This window comes from Humulus lupulus, chromosome 3 (assembly GCF_963169125.1).
Source record: "Humulus lupulus chromosome 3, drHumLupu1.1, whole genome shotgun sequence".
Lineage (NCBI taxonomy): Eukaryota > Viridiplantae > Streptophyta > Magnoliopsida > Rosales > Cannabaceae > Humulus > Humulus lupulus.
Genome location: NC_084795.1, coordinates 38,983,129 through 39,004,919, shown reverse-complemented (window position 1 = coordinate 39,004,919; position 21,791 = coordinate 38,983,129). Strand labels below are relative to the sequence as shown.

General features: G+C 37.5%; 1 protein-coding gene across 2 annotated transcripts; it reads left to right on the top strand.

Moving 5' to 3' along the window:
* Positions 1–11,859: 11,859 nt before the first annotated feature.
* Positions 11,860–21,433, top strand: LOC133822548 (uncharacterized). Of its 2 annotated transcripts, none has more exons than XM_062254918.1 (5): positions 11,860–12,016; positions 13,149–13,409; positions 19,743–19,894; positions 20,472–20,608; positions 21,007–21,433. In XM_062254918.1, exons 1-5 carry the CDS (start codon positions 12,006–12,008, stop codon positions 21,172–21,174), a joined length of 729 nt encoding a protein of 242 aa, XP_062110902.1. In that variant the 5' UTR covers positions 11,860–12,005; the 3' UTR covers positions 21,175–21,433. The 2 variants fall into 2 exon arrangements, with proteins under 2 accessions (XP_062110902.1, XP_062110901.1); XM_062254917.1 differs by lacking the exon at positions 11,860–12,016 and adding an exon at positions 12,212–12,319.
* Positions 21,434–21,791: the final 358 nt, after the last annotated feature.

Sequence of the window (21,791 nt, the reverse complement as noted above, 5' to 3'; positions counted from 1 at the left end):
CTGTGATGAAGCTCGTATGCTCTTGGTCGGGGGCGTGCATGGGAATCTGGTTATATCCAGAATAGGCATCCATGAACGACATCAGACCATGCCCCGCCGTGGCGTCTACGAGCTGGTCAATTCTCGGCAGTGGAAAACAGTCTTTTGGGCAGGCCTTGTTGAGGTCTGAGTAGTCAATGCACGTTCTCCACGTCCCATTGGGCTTCGGGACCACCACTGGATTGGCCACCCAGTCAGGGTAAAAGGTGTCCCTAATGAAATTATTTGCTTTCAGTCTGTCAACTTCCTCCTTTAGTGCTTTCTTTCTGTCTTCATCCAGCTGTCTTCGCTTTTGTTGCTTCGGGGGAAAGCTTTTGTCTATATTCAATGCGTGGCTCGCTACATTAGGGCTTATTCCCACCATGTCAGAGTGTGACCATGCGAAGACATCCTGGTTTTTCTTCAGAAAGCAAATTAATTGCTATTTGGCTTCGTCTAGGAGGTGTTTTCCGAACTTTACCTTCTTCGAGGGTTCAGCTTCGTCGAGCTGAACTTCTTCGAGCTCTTCCAACGGTTCGAGGTCAACTTTCTCCTCAATCCTTGGATCGATTTCCTTGTCGATTTCTAAAACCGTCCCATCCTTATTTTGTATGATAATGAGTGCTTGAGCGCTCGTTTGTTTCTTTCCCCTCAAAGAGATGCTGTAACACTCTCTCCCTACCAATTGATCTCCTTTTAATGTTCCGACCCCGCTCAGAGTTGGGAACTTAAGGGCTAGATGCCTTACAGATGAAACTGCCCCCAGCCCGACCAGGGCGGGTCTCCCGAGCAGTACATTGTAGGCAGATGGTAACTCTACTACCACGAACTCCATCATCTTGGTCACCGAGACTGGATAGTCTCCCAAGGTCACAGGGAGTTCGATGGACCCCATACAGGCGGTTCCTTCTCCAGAAAAGCCGTACAAAGTGGTTGCGCAAGCCTTCAGGTCGCGAAGGGAGAGTCCCATTTTCTCTAGTGTTGCTTTATAGAGAATGTTAAGTGAGCTCCCATTGTCTATGAGAACTCGACGCACTCTTTTGTTGGCAAGCTGCAGGGTGATGACTAGTGGATCATGATGAGGGAACTGGACATGGGAAGCATCTTCCTCAGTGAAGGTTATAGGTTGAGTTTCAACCCTTTGGCTTTTTGCTGCCCTTGGTTCGGGTTCATAAGGAGACCCGTCCCCTGTCTTCAGCTCATTCACATATCGCTTTTGAGCATTTCTACCCCCTCCTGCGAGATGAGGACCTCCCGAGATGGTTATTACGTCCTCTCCATCTATCGGCGGAGGCCTGTCTTCTTCCCGAGATCGGGAGTTATTATTCTGTGCTGCCGGAAGTGCGGCTACTCTCTGGCTTGCAGTAGTCTGTCCAGTACTCTAGTTTTTGACATACTGCCGGAAATAACCTCTCGAGATCAACCCTTCGATCTCGTCCTTCAGCTGTCGGCACTCATCAGTTGTGTGTCCGCTATCTCTATGGAACCGGCAATATTTGCTGGAATCCCTTTTGGACTTTTGATTCCTCATTGGGTCCGGACGCCTGAAGGGGACCTGGTTTTCATTAGCCAGGTATATGTTTTCCCGAGACTCGTTGAGCTCGGTGTGCACTTTATATACGGAGAAATACCTTTCTCCTTTCTTCTTCTTTCCTCCTTCAGCCTCGGGGTTATTTCCCTCGCTCTTTTTCCTCTTGGAGGGATTCTCCGAGGTAGGCTGTGGAGCTGCTGGGTCAGCCGAGGTTGAGGCAGAGTTAATGTTTATCGTTGTAGTTTCGGTCTGCGAGGTCGCCTTGAGCGTTGACCTCGCCTCCTCTACATTGACAAATCTCTGCGCCCGTCTGTTAAACTCGGTTATCGATCTCACCGGTTTCCCTTTCATGTCATCCCAAAGGGCACTCCCGGGTAAAACACTAGCTCGGATAGCCATTAGGTGCCCACTGTCATCCACATCTCGAGCTCGGGCGACCTCAAGATTAAATCTTGTCAGATAGCTTTTCAGTGTTTCGCCCGGCTGTTGTCGGACGTTGGTCAAAGTGGATGCCTCTAGTCTGACTCCCATCATAGCCCGGAACTGCTTCTTGAAGTCCCTAGATAACTGATCCCATGAGGTTATCAAGTGTCTCTTGTACTTCTCGAACCAACTCTTGGCAGGTCCGGCCAATGATGTTGAAAACAACATGCACCTGAGCTCGTAACCCACGTTACTAGCTCTCATAATAGTGTTGAATGTACTCAGGTGGCTACATGGGTCGGTTTTTCCCTCGCTGGGACGTGAGGAATCCGGAACCCTTGGGGAAACTGAGTGTTAGAAATATTGGGAGCAAACGGCTCGAGCTCCTCGTCAGAGTCCTCATATCGACCACTCCCTCGTTCATTCTTCAAAAGCCTAAAGGCTTTTTCGAGCTGATCAATCCTTTCTTGAACTGGGTCCTTAGGTGGTGTCTGGAATTGATAGTCATTAATCGCGATCCCAGGCTCGCGTCTCTGTGAGGGATCTCTACGCCCATTCAGATGATTCCTTAGATCCGGATTTGTCTGATCTCCCTTTCCCCTGCTCTGATTCAGATGATTTCGCAGGTCAGGATGACTCTTGCGATTCCCAGTATTTTTACGACCTCGGTCGTGTTTACTGACGGACCTAGTCTCTCCGGACTCATCACTAGTGAAACTCATTGATCGGTCATTTCATGGTGGATCCTTTCTACGTCGCCTTGTCTCCGCAGTGCGAGATCGAGACGTCTGACTTCTCTCAGATGGTGCGCCTCTCCGCTCCTGGAACGTCTCCATGTTTCCTTGTCTTTCCCCTGCACGCCCTTGATCCTGATTTCGAACAGGTTGAGCGTTTCTGCGGGGAGGTGAAGGATATCTTATGGGAGACGGAGGGAACCGTATAGGCGACGGTGGTTGTCGCCCTTGCCTCGGCCTAGAGGGTCCAGAATTTGCCCGAGATGGGTCAGTCGCGTTCGGTGCACTACCAGGAACCTGAGTCCGAGCCTCGGCAGGAGCTCGGTTGTTCTCAGTTCCTGCAGGCACTTCCACAGGTGGATTAGGCGGGACCCGAGCTCGGGTACTCCTCTGAGGCCTAGAAGGAGCAGATGGCTCTGCTGGTGCTGGAGGTTGTGTCGGCCTCCTTGTGGCAGCATTTTTTCGTGGACGTCCACGGGGCCTCCGGGGAGGAACGTGCACGTCCCTTGGAGGAGGGACTTGGTTTTCGCGCGGAGGCGGGGGCTGAGCCACCTGCGCCTCTGCGGCTATCCTGGTCAACTCCTCGTTACGTTTGTTGGCTTCTGCCAACAACTGTTTCAGCTGCCGATTCTCCAATTCTACAATAGGGACATAATGCTCAGGATTGTAGTACATGTCCTCATCCCTTGGTTGTGGAGGTGGTCCCCGGGAATCAGAGGACCCACTCCTTTCATTAGCATCCGGGTTCTCCATTGGCTGTTTTCCAGGACGTCTTGGGTAATTTTCTTCAGGGGTGTTCTGATTGTTTGCAGCCATGAATCTCTCAGGGATGAATGCTTAAGGCTCTCAATGAAAGCACCAAACTGTTGACGCCGTTTTTCGTCAACAGATAAAAGAAGAGCACAAAAACAATGGATGACGATGGCCAAACGGAACAAACAAATCAAACACACGATTTTTTACGTGGTTCAGCAGTTAAATCTGCCTAGTCCACGAGTCTCTGTTATTAATCTTAAGATTATCTCTGAAAAATTCTTTAGCATGAATTCTCCAGAGTTTTCTCTCCAAGATCAGAATTTCGGTCCATTACAATGGTGCATGACTTCTCTATTTATAGAGAAGGATGCAGAATACTATCCCACATATTTTGGGTAGTTACTCTTTTGTGAATAAAAATAAATGGCTTTAAATACCTTTAATCAGATAAACAAGGAAACGTCCCTGAAGACCAGGGAATGCATAACTGACTAAATAATATCCCACGATTCTTGGGGATTTACATCAATAAATGAGGATTACATCTCATGTTTACAATACTTGTAGATATTCAAGGTGGTTATAGCGTATCTCCAAGGCTTCAGCATCTCAGGTTTCATGTCATTGTGCGAGCCACTGACATCTCCCGAGCTAACATTACTTTTGAGATAGTACATCGAGCTCAAGACCCATGCTCCGAAGTCCCTGAAGATGAATGTGTTCTCGGAGCTACCTTTCGAGATCGAGATCATTTCGAGGTCACCGCATTCGAGATCATATATCATACTTTGCATGCTCGATTTACAATCCTAGATCATACTCTATTCCTCACGAGACCATTTATTGCGAACTCAGCTTTCGAGGTCATATTTACCATGGCTCGAAATCTGGGTATAACAATAGAAATAAGAGAAGAGGATTACAAACTCAATACACTAATAATACAAGAAGAACAACATAATGAAATGATCAATGGAAAACAAACTCTCACACAACCAAAGCGTAGAGTAGTGAGGATCACCAACTTGAACAAGGTTCAAAACCTTTGTCCAAAAGCTTATTTACCCCTATTCTCTAAGCACTAAGGGATCTCTCTAAGAAATAGCTCTCTGGAATTATCAAGCATCTATGGTGTATTTTCCAGCCAAGTGCTTTGTGGATGGAAAATGGTGTGTCTTACAAGTGAGCATTAGGCTCCTATTTATAGAGTTTGAGATACCCTTTTGAATTTCAAATTCCACCAACCCCCATGGCTGTTACCAATGTTTAATTGGATGTTTATGGAATTAAATTGGAGATTTGGGAGTTATTTGAGATGTTAGAACCGTTCAATTTGGAAAAAACTAAAAAAATCATATAGGTTGTTAGCCTCACTGGCCGCGCCCAGGACTTTTCAGTGGCCGCGGCCACTGGTTTCTGTCCCCCAGGCCACGACCACAGGCCATTTTCAGCACAAAAAAGTCATTTTCCCAAAACGTTCCAAAACATCCCAAATCCTTTCCCACATGATATTGTAACCTCCAAACACCTATTGGGAGTTAAAAACATGTCTCCAACAGCCATATTTCATCATGGCTTTGTGAAATCCAATCTCAAATGTGTAACATATAATATAATATACACATTATTGGGTAATATTTGGGAGTTACAAATTTGTAACTCCAAAATATGTCACATTTGGGCACACACATGTGTCTAATTTTGTGACTCTCAATAATATGTTACAAGGTGTGACAAATCACATTTTGTCACATTATTTAATCTAACATTATATTATATGAAATAATATAACATTTTCTTGTTTTATGTGGTAGGACAATTTGTCTAAAGTCTCTGGTAGTTTCCAATCACTTTCATTTGGCAAGGGATGAATATTTGACTCATATGTTGCTTTCATAGTTGTAGTTTTGTAGTAATCAGCAACATAATAATATGTTTTTCAGTCATGTTTTTGCAAATATCGCTATTGCGTGTGCACACGGTATTTCATCTCGATGGGACCTTTTGCACTCGCATGTTTTCTCATTTAGGTTGACCACAAAATTTCCTTCGTCTTCTACCACAACTTGGTACAGTATAGTGTTTACTTAGAAGGCCTATTTTTTAGCAGAGGAATATATGTTAGCAACTGGTTACTGTGATAATTATTGCTAAACGGTTACAGAATGTCTTGGAAAATAATATTAAGTGCAGAATTTATGTTAGTTACCTGAAATTTAATGGCCCGAACAAAATTTTCTCTGAGCACAGTCTCAACATCTGTTGTTACTTGTGTGAATGTTCCATTTTCTTCGTTTCCATTTTTCCATACCCACTTTTGAACTAAACTTCGAAGGCCCTCCATCATTGTAGTGATTGGCAGCGTTCTTGCAGCTTTCAATGCAACATTTATTGATTTTGCTATATTTGATGTCATCACTGGATATCTTCTTGTTAGATCATAGCATCTAGACCAAGTGTGATATATAATTTTTGTAAATATGGTCTTATGCAAGTGTCAATCTTGTCTATTTTGCGCATGTAGTGTTCAAATGATTTTACCTTGTATGATTTTGCTACTTTCACAAAATTTATGTTTAGGTCCTCACCATGCACACCAAAATTCACTTTGATGTTGTTTAGTAGGTGGAATATGCATGTTCCATGGAAAGATTTTGGGTATACATTGTCTACAACGTTTTCTATGCTTTTATGCCTGTCTGAAATGATTACTGGATCTGTTTGTAAAATCACGATCATGTAACTGGTTATTGTTTGGAATTCAAGTAACTAGTTTCATTAATGGAAATATTATTATTTTTTAAACTAAAGTTATCATTGTTTTGCCAAATCAGTATTAAACCAGTTACTTTTATGTGTTTAGTTTGTTTGAATAAAAATATGAAAAGAAAAACAGTGCCGTCTTTTTCTTCATATTTCTCTTTTAGTTTGTGAAAAAACATATCCATGATGAATCATTTCCAGAATCTCCTATTCCAAAGGCTAATGGAAATATGTTGTTGTTGGCATCCATTGTTGAAGCAGTGAATAAAGTTCCTCCAAACGATGTCTTCAAGTAAGTTCCATCAATCACAATGACTGGCCTACAATGTTTCCATCCTTTGATGGAATTTGCAAATGCTAGGCATATATATTTGAAGCGATCTTTATTTTTTACCAGGTGCGTTATTGTACATGGGTTTGACACTTTTAGCATGTGAAGGTAGGTGGGAAGTTTCTGGTATGAATCATCTTGGTTTCCTCTTGCCAATTCTCAAGCCTTTTCTCTTGCTCTCTAGGCTTTTTGATATCCCATTTAAACACCATAATCGTCTAGCATGTTGCTTATGATGTCATTTGGTGTGTGTACTCTCTTTATTGACATGTATTTTGTTTTGATTAGTTCTCAAATTATATTGCAATCTGCTTGCATGTGGTCTTCCATGATGACGTCCAAGGAGCAATTGTGAGTTTTGACATACTTTCTGATTTTAAATGTTCTGTTTTCCTGAATTTTGAAGCTTGAAGTAACTAGTTACAGTTATCATCCACAAAAGTTACCAGGTACTCTTTTGGTTCAGATCTTTTTGTCTTGAATTGAAAGTATTTGATCATAGCATAAAAACATAGTGCAGATTTCAATAGCTTTTTGTCCTTATAAATCTGTCATTCTTCAACTTTGAAAACTTTATGATTAGTTATTATTTATGTCTCTTCTTCTCTTTTTCTTTTGTTTTCTTTTGTTCTCTCTATAATAAAATCAGCTACATTATCAGCTATGTCAATAATGTTTGGGAACGTTTTTACCTGGTTACTGGTGTTGGAGGTTGCTCCTACATATTGTAACTCTAGAACTGATTGTTGGTTGTTTAGTTGCAGAACTAGAATTTCTAGATTTGTGTTGTGTATTTGTTTTCCTTGTTCATATGTATTGTGTGTAATAATTTCATCTAGTGTTTCATCCAATGTGGTGATGCATAGTGATAACTTTGTTACTACATTTTGCTTCTTTTTCAGCTCAATGTAGAATAGGACTGAGTTGTTAGTGAGCAACTTCATTGGTGGCATACCTAGAGATAACTCGTAACACAACTCAATATGGTGCATATTGTATTTTATCTCATGTTTTACTAAATGAACCAAATTGTTTAGAGAACAATTTGTTGGTATTAGCAATCTAGTCATGGTGTAGTCATCATCCTGATATATGTTTGCCAAATTCCCTCCAAAATAGATCAATGTCATTATGGATTCCATATCTGCAATATAGCACAACATAATTTTCTGCTTTATTAATTCAAATGTAACTGGTTACGTTAGTGAATGCATTTTAGCAAATGTTCAAAATATATTATGTAACCGGTTTCATTTAAGTAAATCAAGAACTAATTTCCAGGTTCCATGTTTAATTATTTTGTAGAATGTTCAATTTTGTGTGTGTAACTGGTTACGTTAGTGAATGTGTTTTCTTATTGTTTTTGTAATATTTGAAATATGCAAATGTTCAAAATATATTTTATAACCAGTTTCATTTACATAAATCAAGAACTAATTTCCAAATTCCATGTTCAATTATTTTGCAGAATGTTCTTTTTTTGTTGCGTGTGTAACTGGTTACATTAGTGAATGTGTTGTCTTGTTTTTTTTCTTTCTTTTTTTTCTTTTTTTTTTTTGTAATATTTGAATTAAGCAAATGTTCAAAATATGTCATGTAACCGGTTTCATTTAAGTAAATCAAGAACTAATTTCCAAGTTTTTGTTTAATTATTTTGCAGATCGCATATTTCAAAGAAGATATTTGTAAAAATTATTGAATTTGTTTAAATTAATGGAACTTTGCTTTAGTTTAAATGTTACCTGTTTGAGAAATCGGAGAAGTTGATCGACTTGTATTTTTCTTGATGTGAGTGAAGCTAAAAGCAGGTGTTGTTGTCGGAGAAGAAGATGTGATGATTGCAAAACAATCGAAAACCAGTTTCAGTTGCCCGAGAAGAAGAGGACGTGATCGAAAATTGATTTCTTGAGTTGCTATACATTTGACACCAGGTGTTGTTGTCGGAGAAGAAGATGTGATGACTAGAGAAGAATGCAAAATCAGTTTCAGTCACTGGAGAAGAAGAGGATGTGATTGAAAATTGAAATTCTTGATTTGATATATATTTAAAAGCAATTACTATTGCCAGAGAAGAAAATGTGATGATCGAAAACGATGCAAAACAAGTTGTAGTGGCCGAAGAAGAAGATTTGGTGGTCGGTGATTGAATTTCTTGTTCTCTAGCTATGGGTTTCTTGATAATGAATATGTAGTCAACAATTTACATAAAATTTAGAAATTTTATGAGAATCTGGTTTCTTAGTTTATGTGAATTCCATATTTTATATTTTGTGTTTAGTCGTATATTAACATATTATGCTTAATTATTTTTTTTGTCCATATATATTGAAAGTTTATCACAAAATTATGTTATTTTGAAAAATTGGACAAAATTACCCTAGCCATTTGAAAGGCATCACTCTCTCTCTCTCTCAAAGTGTCTCTCTCATTCTCTCTCTTCTTATTCTTAACTTCTCTCTACCTACAACAACAACAACAACAATAATAATAATAATAAAAGAAATATGTACCATTAACACCACCATTGAAGCACCTACACCTCATCACCATTGAAGCGCCCATAATTAAAATAAAAGTTTTAATGATTCAAAATCCAACTAAAACAGAAGAAAATATTCACCTAAGATACTAATTTATGGATTTTGAACACATATATACAAGACTTTTTGGTTTTGTTCGCCATTTTTTTCAGATCTAAAACTGAAAAAATTGCATAAAAACAATGTCTAACGATGCATTAACGATGTGCTAACGATGGTGGCTTGAAAACATTGTTCTTAGGCAAAAACGATGCAATAACGATGGTGGCTTGAAAACATAGTTTTTAGGCAAAAAAAATGATGCTTAACAATGGCTAACGATGTCTAACGAGGCATTAATGATGCAATAACAATGGTGGCTTGAAAACATAGTTTTTAGGCCAAAAAACGATGCTTAATGATTTCTAACGATGCATTAGCAATGCGTTAACGATGCATTAATGATGCAATACCGATGATGGCTTGAAAACATAGAGGGTGTTTGGCTTATGAACTAAAAAACAGTTTTTTGTTTTTAAAAGCTAAAAACTGTTTTTTGAAAATAAGTTAGGGTGTTTGGTGTTGTTTTCAGAAAACAATTTTTAAAAACAAAGTTACAAAAAACAGAAAATTTTGAGAACAACAAAATGTTGTTTTCTGTTGTTCTCAATTTTTTTTTTGTCTATCATTTTTTTTCTCACATCACTTTTTTAATTATTATTATCTAACATAATTTATTGTCACATCATTTTCTCTCTCATTAGTTTCTCTCACATCACTTTCTTTCTCTCTCCTTACCTTTTATCTCTTCATTTTCTCTCTTGCTATTTTCTCTCTTTTCACTTTCTATTTTTTCATTTTCTCTTTCATCATTTTCTATCTCCTTATTTTCTCTTGCAACATTTATTATGTCATCATTTTCTCTTTCATCACTTACTATATCCTAATTTTCTCTCTCATCACTTAGTATATCATCATTTTCTCTCTCGTCATTTCCTCCCTCATCACTTGCTCTCTACTCACTTCTCTTTCTTCACTTTCTTTCTCATCACCTTCTTTCTCATTTTTTCTTGCATCGATCAATTTCTCTCTTCTCAATTTCTATTTTTTCAAATTTCTCTCTTTACTTTCTCACTCCTTATTTTTCATCATTTTTTCTTTCAAATTATTTTATTTCATTATTTATTACAAACTTTTAAAAGAATTTTCTCTTTGTAAATATATTTGTTAATTTTTTATTTAAGATTTTAAAAAAATAAAACTAAAAAACTGTTTTTAGAAAACATTAGCCAAACACCTCTTGTTTTTTGAAAACTACAAAAACTATTTTCTGTTCTCATTTCTAATAACAGAACTTTGAAAATAAAAAACAGAAAACAATGTCAAACAGACCCATAGTTTTTAGGCCAAAAACGATACTCAACGATGCCTAACGATGCATTTGTGATGCTCTCGTCTAAAATTTGATGAAAACTTTAGTGATGCATAACTTTTCACTCGGGTGTCAATTTGAGGTTTTTTTTCTTTCAATTTTTGTATGTTTTTGAGATCTACATGTTTCGAATGCTTAAAAGTCTAAAGTTAGGATGTATAGAATATAAAAGTTTAATTATTTACTTATTTAATTATTAAAGTCTCAAATAATTAAACTTTGTGTTCTATACATCCCAAATTTAGACTTTTAAACACAACACACATGTAGATCTTGAAAAAAATACCAAAATTGAAAAGAAAAAAAACACTTCAAATTGACATCCAAATAAAAAGTTATGCATCACTAAAGTTTTCATCAAATTTCATAGTAGAACATCACAAATGCATCGTTATTGCATCGTTAAGCATCATTTTTTTGCTGAAAAACTATGTTTTCAAGCCACCATCGTTATTGCATCGCTATTACATTGTTAATGCATCATTAGCCATCGTTAAACATCATTTTTTGGCCTAAAAATTATGTTTTCAAGCCACCAGCATTATTTGCATCGTTAGCCATCGCTAAGTATCATTTTTGGCCTAAAACCTATGTTTACAAGCCACCATTCTTATCGCATCGTTAATGCATCGTTAATGAATCGTTAGACATCGCTAATCATCGTGTTTTGGCCCAAATATTATGCTTTCAAGCCACCATCGTTATTGTATCGTAAAACATCGTTTTTGGCCTAAAAACTATGTTTTCAAGCCACCATCGTTATCGTATCGTTAGTGCATCGTTAAACATATTTTTTGCCTAAAAATCATGTTTTCAAGCCACCATCCTTCGCGCATCGTTAATACATCGTTGAAGCTTGTTATGCATCATTTTTCTATATTTTTTTTAAGTTTTAAATCTTAATAAAATGGCAAACAAAACCAAAAAAATCTTGTACATATGTATTCAAAATCCATAAATTAATGTCTTTGGTAAATATTTTCTTCCGTTTGAGTTTTGAAATAAATTTTGAATCATTTAATTTTTTTTTTAATTATGGGTGTATCAATGGTGATGAGGTGTAGGTGTTTCAATAGTTGTGTTAATGACAGTGATTTTTTTTATTGTTATAGGTAGAAAGAAGTTAAGGAGAAGAAGAGAGATACTTTGAGAGAGAGAGAGAGAGAGAGAGTGAGAGTGATGGCTTTTAAATGGCAGGGACAATTTTGTTTAATTTTTCAAAAATAGCATAATTTTGTGATAATTTTTAAAGATGGCATAATGAAAAAGTATGGTATATGGTATACTATGATGCAGAAAGGATCAAGTTTCCTTTTTGTAAAGTTCTCTTTTTGTTTGTACGTTGGTCGATAACGTGAGCCTCACATTTTAAGTTGTAACCCAAAGACTGACAGAGACAAAAATTATTTAAGAAAAAAAAAACTCACCCTCTTTGTTGCCGAATGCTGACCCATTTTTTTTTTCCAATGCTCAGCTGAGAAAGCTATCCCTTTTGTTTATGCCTCTCTGGTAATTCTTTCCCTCCATTTAAAATTTGCATCTTTATCCTTTTTCGCCTATTTTACTCAATAATTTTGTACTTTTTTTACTATTAATATGTCGATGAAATTCATTTAACTCCCATTTTAAACTTTTGTTTCTGGTAAGAAGTTAGCTCCACAAAATATTACGAGATTTTTTAATCATATTTTGCTTAGTATATACTGTTTCTTGTAGTGGTTATAAGTCAAGTCAGTGTGTAAAATTTTCAAACAATATTATTCCTTTCTATGTTGTCTTCTTTGAAAAGCTAAACATGGGGTTTGATTTCAGGTTCTGGGTTTTTTTTTTTTAATTTATTGAAAACAAAGGTCTTTTTTGTATGGATTGGTTTCTTGTAGTGTGCCATTTCTGTGTATAATATGCTAAAATCCAAGGCACTTAATTAACATAAGCTTCTTCATGGACACAATTATAGTTCAATTTTACATCTAAAGATCGTATATATGGAATTTGATGTTCTGGTTCTTTTCTTTATCATATTACTCAACTGACTACAAATGAATTATCTGATAATTGGTTTTAATTTACAAAAAATAATGATAATTCAAAATTTTCATCCTTTTTCTGGATAAACTTAATATGAAACCCTCAGTTTGAGAAGGCTTTTAAATTGTAAACGTATATCTCCATTATAAACTTCCTTATCATTTAGTAAAATCATTGATTGTAATGCAACTGATGTACTGATCTACTTTCATTTACGTGGTTGACAGTTGGGTATATCGGTCAATCTAATTGTTTCATTTGCATATTAAGCAATTAGAAATAGATGGTTTAACCAGATATGACTTTTCCTTTGGAACAAATTGGCAACTATTAGAAGTTTATAATTATGTTTAGTAACTTTTCAAAGTTAAGTGATTTAGTATTCAAGCAATGATTACGTTTCCATGAATTTTGATCACGTGCAGCTGTTTATATTGAAGCATAACAACTTTCTCTTTGTAGTCTTTTTGGAAAGATGTATAAGATATGTAATTCACATTTTCTGTACTTGTATTAATATCACGGTCTATCCGGATCTCTATTTTTCTACGAACTGTTTGTTTCATTGGCCCTTTTGAATTAACTACAAGAAATCATTATTTTTCTTTTGCAGTACTCTAATGATGAAGAAAACTGAAAATGGCACTTTAACATCAATTGATACTTCCTTTGCAAAGCTTCCCGATCACCTTTTGGTAGAAATTATCATTCGAATTCCTGTCACTGAGTGGGCACAAATATGTTGTGTAAAACAGCAGTGGGCAAACCTGTTCCGGGGAGAATGCTTGTGGCGAGCTGCTCTAGACAAGAACTATCCTTCTGCTAGCCAAGCTAAAAGGTGGCCTGGACCTATTCCACGAGGGTTGAGCCAGAGGTAATATTATATTACATGACTCTTTACCATTTTTTTAGTAGTCTCTTTTTCTTCTCCATTCCTAGTTTTTCATTCTTTTTCATCAACTTTGTTTAGTAGTACTGTAGTTATGTTTTATGATTTCCAGATTCCAATTCTGAGGCAACATCTTATAATTTTTTTTTTCTTTAACTTTATATGGATTCTTTTTTGTGCTTATAAATACTGCTATAGCTTTGTTTGTTTGGTTGGTTTTTTTGTTCTCTGGGAAAATAACTAATATAGCTTGAAAACCTTAATATTAGCCATAACCTAAACTCTTCCCATGGACTAAAATTATTGGTATGGCCAAATTTATTGTTATACTTCTAATTGACTTATTTGCTTGGATTTACCTTGAGTTATATTTTTGCTTTGCCCTTGACTGACTAATAGTGGACTAATGATTTGTCACCTTAATTTTTATGTCTCATCATGTGTGTGCACTCAAATTTTAATCATTTAAGGAGAGGTGAGAGAAAATATCTAATATAGTGTATATTGTATAATGAAATGAATTGCTCAACTCAATATGAGTGTGAGGAGATGTTTGTATTTATAATGAGTATACAGTTACAGGATTGTTCTAGAATTGCCAAATGATTGGCTGACAAAGTGACAACAATAAATCCTAACAGAATGATTTGCAAAATCATGAGCCAATGATGGCCTCGTACTTGATTGTACGATACACGCACGTACTATCATAAAACTAACACTCACCTCATTTAGCTAATACAAACAATTAGCTGCACTAATTAGCTTAGACACCTAATGCAGCTTAAACTCATTTCTTAGCATCCCCTCTCAAACTGAGCGGTGACTCAACAACGCCCAGTTTGTCTATCAATAAATGAAATCGAGGGTGACTAAGACTTTTGGTGAGTCAATCTGCAACTTGATCGTGTGAAGGGATGTATCTGACCTCCAAGGCTTTCTCTAAAACTTTGTCTCGGACAAAATGGACATTGAGTTCTATGTGTTTCGTTCTTGCGTGGTACACTGGGTTAGAAGCTAAGACACTGACTCCCATGTTGCCACACCATGTCACTGGTGTTGTTGGAAGAGGAAACTCAAATTCACGGAGAAGAGACTGAATCCATGAAATTTCTGCAGAAACTTGTGCAAGAGACCTGTACTTGAATTCTGTACTAGACCGAGACACTACAGGTTGCTTCTTTGATGACCAGGATACTAAAGAATCGCCAAGATACACGCAGTAACTAGCAATTGATCGTCGATCGTCGGGGCAAAAGGCCCAATCTGCATCATAATACCCTGTCAAAGGCAATCTATCACTGTGTTTGAGATGAAGTCCATGCTGAGGAGTTCCTTTGAGATAACGCAAAACTCTTTTGGCTGCAATCCAATGAACCGTTGTTGGAGCCTTAAGGAATTGACTGAGTTTGTTCACAACAAAACTCAAATCTGGTCTAGTATACGTCAAGTATTGTAGTCCACCTATCACACTCCTATACATTGTTGGATTGTCCAAGAGTTCTCCATCAGTAATTGACAAATTCTTTCCAACTATCATAGGAGTTGGACAAGGTTTAAGATGAAGCATCCTTGTTCGTTGAAGCAATTCTTCTACATATTTCGACTGTGTCAGGTACATACCAGTTGTGTCTCGATGAACTTGTATTCCAAGGAAATAGTGCAGGGGTCCCAAGTATTTTAGAGAGAACATCTGATTCAATTTGGCTATGAATTGCCTGCGTTTCTCAACATTGTTTCCTATCACAATTGTCATCGACATAAATTAATACAAACATAATTAGTGTTGATGACTTGTAGAAAAATAAGAAAGAGTTGGCCTTGGAATTTTTAAACTTCCAACTAATCAGAGTTGCTTTTAGTCTATCAAACCATGCTCTTGGTGCCTGTCATAGCCCATACAAAGACCTATCAAGTTTGCGCACAAACTCAGGTTTTTCCTCATTCTCAAATCCTTGAAATTGTTTCATGAACACCTCTTCTTCAAGCTTTCCATTCAAGAAAGTACTATTGATGTCGAGTTGCCTCACATCCCAAGATCTTGCTACTGCAATGGATAGTATAATCCGAAGTGTTGATGCCTTGATGACAGGACTAAATGTCTCTCCAAATTCAACTCCTGGCCTCTGTGTAAAACCCTTTGCTACCAGCCTCGCTTTGTATCTCTGAAATGTTCCATCTGAGTTTCTTTTCACCTTAAAATCCCATTTGTTTCCTATCACATTCATTTGAGGTGTTTTTGGAACCAAACACCAAGTTTTGTTATTTATGAGGGCTCCATATTCCTCTTCCATTGCTTTCTTCCAGCTACTGTGAGCTAAAGCATCCTCGACTGAAGTAGGCTCTTCACTAATAGGCTGCCAATTCGATTGTCCCATGTATACCTTGGGCTTAAAAATTCCTGCCTTTGAGCGTGTAATCATGGGGTGAGTAGAGCCAACATTCTGTGTTGCTTTATCATCTATAGCAGGTTCAGTAGCATCTTCAACTAGTCCGTGTGAAGAACTAGATGAATGATCAGATAAATCAAAACCAGTGAAGATATTTTCATTGTTTCTTATTGATCAACACTTGGTGAGTGATGATCCAATTCAGGTTGTACTTCAATGACCTCTCTTGTAGGAGTGTTATCAACTTGAACACTAGAGTTTGTGGAAGGTGAGGAGTGTGTTTGTGGCTGAACATTTAAGGAAGCTGTCAAAAATGGATACTAAATAGACATTTTGTTTTTCGGCCTGGTGTGTGTTTAGGAAACCAGTTTTGCAAGGGAATTCATCTTCGTTGAAGATGGCATATCTGGAGATGTATAATTGTCCTGTGCTACTCAAACATCTGCACCCTTTGTGACACTCACTGTGACCTAGATTAATGCATTTAGTGGAGTGGAATTGGAACTTGTGAGATTGATAGGGACGAAGACAAGGAAAACAAGCACTTCCAAACACTTTCAAAAACTGATAATCTGGTTTTAGTGAGTAAATGACCTCATATGGTGACTTATTTTTAAGAATGGCTGGGGGTAATCTGTTTATGAGGTACACAGAGGTTTGAAACGAATCCCACCAGTATTTTGGAGGAACACCCGATTGAGCTAAGAGTGTGAGACCCATTTCTACAATGTGTCTATGTTTTCTTTCTGCCCTTCCATTTTGGGCAAATGTATGAGGGCATGAATGCTGGAATTCAATGCAATTTTTCAGTGACTGTACGATTGAATGCTTGGAATTCCCCACCCCAGTAAGTTCTCAATTGTTTGATTTTTCTTTCAAATTAAGTTTCAACCAAACTCCTAAATTGGAGAAATGCATTTACTGCATCAGACTTAGCACGGAGATGATATATCCCAGTGTAGCGACTGAAATCGTCTACAAAGTGGATATAGAATCTAAAATTTGTGTTTGACAACACAGGGGCAGGACCCCAAACATCAGTATGGATCAGGTCTAGAGGATTTTCAGCACGATTAGAGCCGAGTTTAAAAGGAAGGGAGTGTGATTTCCCTAGTTGACATGCTTCACAGAAGCTTTCATGTGCATTATTGGAAACTTTTTCATTAATTTCATTGAGAACAAACAACAGGACTCGACTGGATGGATGGCCTAAACGCCTATACCATCTATCATTGATTGAATTAAAGGACTTCTCAGCCTGTGGCTGAGTTACATTGTGACTCGAAACAGCTAGACTAGTAAAGAAACTTGACTTGAACTTGGCATGATGAGATGAGTGTCGTGAGGATGGAATGGATTGGGGAAGAGGGTGTACGAGTTGATACAGTCCTTTAAATCTCCCTTGAAGTACTACCTTCCTTGAGACCTTGTCCTTCACAAAGCAAAACTCATAAAAGAATTCAACATAAAGACCATTGTCTGAGGTTAGTTTTGATTGACTGATCAGATTTTTAGTAATTTGAGGCACTAGCAACATATCTTTAAGTATTAGAGGCTTATTATAGGTTTGCAAATAACCAATACCAGCATGTGAGATGTGGAGTTGATCACCATTTCCCACAGTGAGAGTTTCCTTACCTAGGTATTCAGATTCCTTGTTCAAATTCCTTGTTCAGAGTACTGTTTTGGTGACTTATTGGGCAATTCGGCTGGAGAGGAATAGTAGAATCTTTGAAGACGTCTCTTCTGCAGTGGATAGCCTTTGGGATAAAATCAAGTTCTGGGTGGCCACTTGGATGTATAGATCGACAGACTTTGAGGGTTTGTCTTTTTTGGATCTTTGTAGGGAGTGGAGTAGTTTATGGGCGCATTAGATTTTGTTGAGTGTGAGTCCTTGGCTGTTGTTTTGGCATTGATTGTTTATTTTTGTTGGTTTTTGTTGTCACCATCCGCCATAAGTGAGGGTTCTCAATTTATTTGAGAGGAGGTCACTCCTTGACCTCTGTCTCTTTTTCAAAAAAAAAAAGATTGCGTGAGTCTGAGGTGATGTTGTTGATTGCACTACTGTCAGCAAACCAAGCCTCATGATCAAGAGCTTCTTGATTAGCAACAAAAGTTGATGCTCCCGGATCATTTTTGTTCTGATTGTTGCTTTCAGGAACTATTCCCATATAGGCTTCATCAAATTTGTTATAACAGATTGCAGCTCAGTGGCTGTATTTGCCACAAACCTGGCAGGTGGGCTTGGGGCCATTCAATTTCCCACAATGGCCACGGGAACGTCCTCCTCAATTTCCAGTCATGCCTCCCCTGGTTCCTCCACCATACGGATTTGAGCTAGAGCCTTGACCTGTGCCAGAGTTGTTAGGCTTACTAGCAAAGTTGGCAGTGGGAGCTGTTAATACATTGTTGAGTTTGTTGGAGCTAGAGATTGCATTCAAACGTTCCATCTTATTGTCATAGGTAAGAAGAATGTCTTGCAGGTCTTGCCAAGACATGGAGGGTCTGGCTTTGATTAAGACTACTATGGGCAAATAATCTGCATCTAGACCAGATAAGACATTAGCAACCAAATGGTTTTCGGGATAGGGGTCACCTGCAAGGGCTAGAACATCAGCCCATTGACGCGTTTGTCTCAAGTATTCAGGCATGGTGGAGGACCCTTTGTGAGTGGTTTGAATCCTAGTGCGGTATTCATCCATCTTGGAGTTGGAATAAGGTCCGTAGAGTGACTGAAAGAGAGGCTGAGGAATCACAACCCATCACCTCCGTTGCTACTCCTCTGTCATAGACTCTTAAAGTCAGCCAAGTAACAGTTGGTCATGAACTATCCAATGTTCAAATTCAGGATTTACCCGAATCTCAGTCTCTGACTTTCCATCTTCCGTGGTGATAAGGGTAGTAAGAACTTCTGGTGGCTTCATCTTCGTGTCGTTGAGATAACCGTCTAGTCAGTGGCCACGCACAATCGCAAGTACCATAGTTTCCCATAGGGTGAAGTTGTTGCGATCTAGCTTGAGTGCAAAAGGTTGATTAAGAGTGTTGTCGAACTATGGAGCTGCTAAGATCTGTGCTGAGGGTTGAGCTGAACAGGGTGCAGGGACGGTTGGAGGAGCCAAGGGGTTTACCGCTGAGCTTTCGGAGTCGTCGCTGTGCTGTGTCTTTGGAGGAGCTGTGGACGGAGTTTTGTCACCACCTTTGCTCGACATTGTTGACTACATGCCTATATGGCTTCTGATACCAAGAGAAAATATCTATTATAGTGTATATTGTATAATGAATTGAATTGCTCAGCTCAATAAGTCTGAGGAGATGTTTGTATTTATAATGAGTATACGGGTACAGGATTGTTCTAGAATTGCCAAATGATTGGCTGACAAAGAGGTGACAGCTGTACAGGGAATATTCAGTAAATCCTAACAGAATGATTTGCACCTTCATGAGCCAATGATGGTACGATAAAACTAACACTCACCTCATTTAGCTAATATAGACAATTAGCTTAGACACCTAATGCATCTTAAACTCATTTCTTAACAAGGTAGCGTATTGAATTATCATTCTTTTGATGTATGAGTTCCCCTTGAACATCACTTGGTGATTTTTTAATCCCTATGCAGAGAATTATCGTGTATAACAATATGTGCAAATTCGAGGGTTCTGGCACATTCACTTAAATCAAAGCTTTTTATTTGAATTGGTATTGATAAGTTTTACATGAAGTTGTGTTTCAATTAATTTGAAGTTATAACTGGACCTTGTAACATGTTCACTAGGTTTTGTGTAAAAAAATATGTTGTGTGTGTATCTTACTCACTTATGCTGCTACACACGTAATATATTTCAAGCATTATATAAATTGAACTTGTTGACAATACTAATTTGTCGAGACAGCAAGATTCTAACTTCCTCACCCAATTTTGCCCAGGAGATATGCAGCTCTGTATGTTAGCAGACACATTTTTTCTCTTGATGGCCAAATTGATGAGATTGTGGGGCATACTTATTTGTATTTAAAAGAGCAGCTTGAACGTTCAACTGTTTCACCTCCTTCTGGGGTACTTCATGGAACCATAATCGGTGTGCCTTCTAATTTCAGTTTCATTTTTCTTATTCAATGCTTTTGATTTTATAATTGAAAAACAAATATGCCCATATAATCATTCACGGGTTGAGCTATTCTGCTGTTAAAACTTACAACAGCCAAATTCTTGCATTTTACATCTTTTTAGGTACATAAAACTTTCTAAATATACCCTCCCACATTTGATGTATACCCTTATTGAGAATTTTGTCATATTATAAATTGTATTTATACAAATCATGCACAGAAATTTTATAGAGTTATGCATCCTGATGTCGATATCTCATCTAATCTAATTCATTATGCTGCCCTGGAGATCTCAACAGAGAGTGGCTAATACTGATATTTTATATACATAGAGAATACTTATATTTGTATATGCTATTTTTCAATGTTTTCTTTGGGAGTTTGTACTTTGTAGGGGAACGTCCTGTTTATATTAGATCTATTATGCTTGTGCATGCCCATCTAATGGGAAATAAAATCTTGGCTACAAGATGTAAAGGTGAAATACAGTGCTTGTGTTTTCAATTCAGAGTGCCGTTGTCATCTTGATTGTGGTTGCATTTGCAGATCAGTTTATTGCTTGTGGTAAACCAAGAGATATGGCTCATGAGCTTGCTTCCCAAATCTGGCTGGCCGTTGTTGACAATTTAGAAGAAAATGAACATACATTTCTGATACTCAAACGTCTTGCACAAGAGGCCGATGTAAGTCACATATAGGAAGACCTTCCATGAACTGAGTAGATATACATAAATAAATAATATCATCATTCTTTTATATAAAAAGTTGGAATGGTTAACAAAAATAAATCTATAACCCATTCCCCCTCTAGATGGCTATTACTTGACATATTAACAGTTAAGATAATGAACCGTGTAACTAATGCTCTTCCACACCACATGTGTAAGTATTGTAAAATATGGGATGCACGTGATCCTACATTTTGCTACATGGCTGAGTGCCACTGTAATCCTGAATAGCCTGCTCAGCATGTAGAAAGTGTTCTACAACAGTTAATATGCCAATTTACAAGAGCTTTTCTGTAACTTTATAGTCATTATCAGTCTACAGTTTAACTCCCCTCATCGCCATCGTTCTGCAGGTTTTCCTTCCATATCCATATTCAAGATCGATGAAGGTCCAATGGAGGGTGTATGAGAAGCTCCTCACAGATTTCCGTGACTGCTTCACTCATGTAGATTACTATGATGTACTGGCATGTGCAAAGAGCAAGTTTCAGCCAATACCATCGGCTTGGTTAGGTTACTAGTTCATGTCAAATAATCATCCAATTCAGTTGATTACCAATTGTAATTGTAGATATCAATACCTCTGTTCCTGCTCATTTATTAAGTGAAAAGAAGCTTGAAATCCCCATACCATATACCTGTGATGAGTTAGGAGCTCAAAGAACTGTATATTTTGTACTGTTAATAATTGTGTATGATTTTGTATAAAGTACAATTGTAAGAAACTGATTACAATTACAATGTTGTGTAATAACAAACTTGTGCTTAAGTAGTAAGAAAGTACATAGGTGAAAGTATTGGAATGGTTGAAAGAGGCAGCCATAGAGAAAATTTGATTTAATATCTTCTAATATTTGATAGAGAAATCCGATTAATTATGGTCTATAACACAAGTTAATTTATCTGGATAATACTTTCTGGACAAATAATAAAAGTTTGTTTTAAACCATCTAACTTGGTAATATGAAGTCACAGATCTGACTAGGGTGACAAATCAACAAAAACTAATATGGAGCCGGATTGTTTCTAGCACTCACTCTTAGGTTAAAACTGCAATATTCTCTATTTCAAAATGAGAACTTTACAAAAATATGCGTATATATTTATCAACATAAAACTTATGCCACAAAATATGATC

What these genes read in the sequence shown, in the direction of transcription:
- LOC133822548 (XM_062254917.1), top strand. An exon ending in CCACGAGGGTTGAGCCAGAG is followed by an intron (nt 13,410 to 19,742) that starts GTAATATTATAT and finishes AATTTTGCCCAG; the next exon opens with GAGATATGCAGCTCTGTATG. An exon ending in ACTTCATGGAACCATAATCG is followed by an intron (nt 19,895 to 20,471) that starts GTGTGCCTTCTA and finishes TTGCATTTGCAG; the next exon opens with ATCAGTTTATTGCTTGTGGT.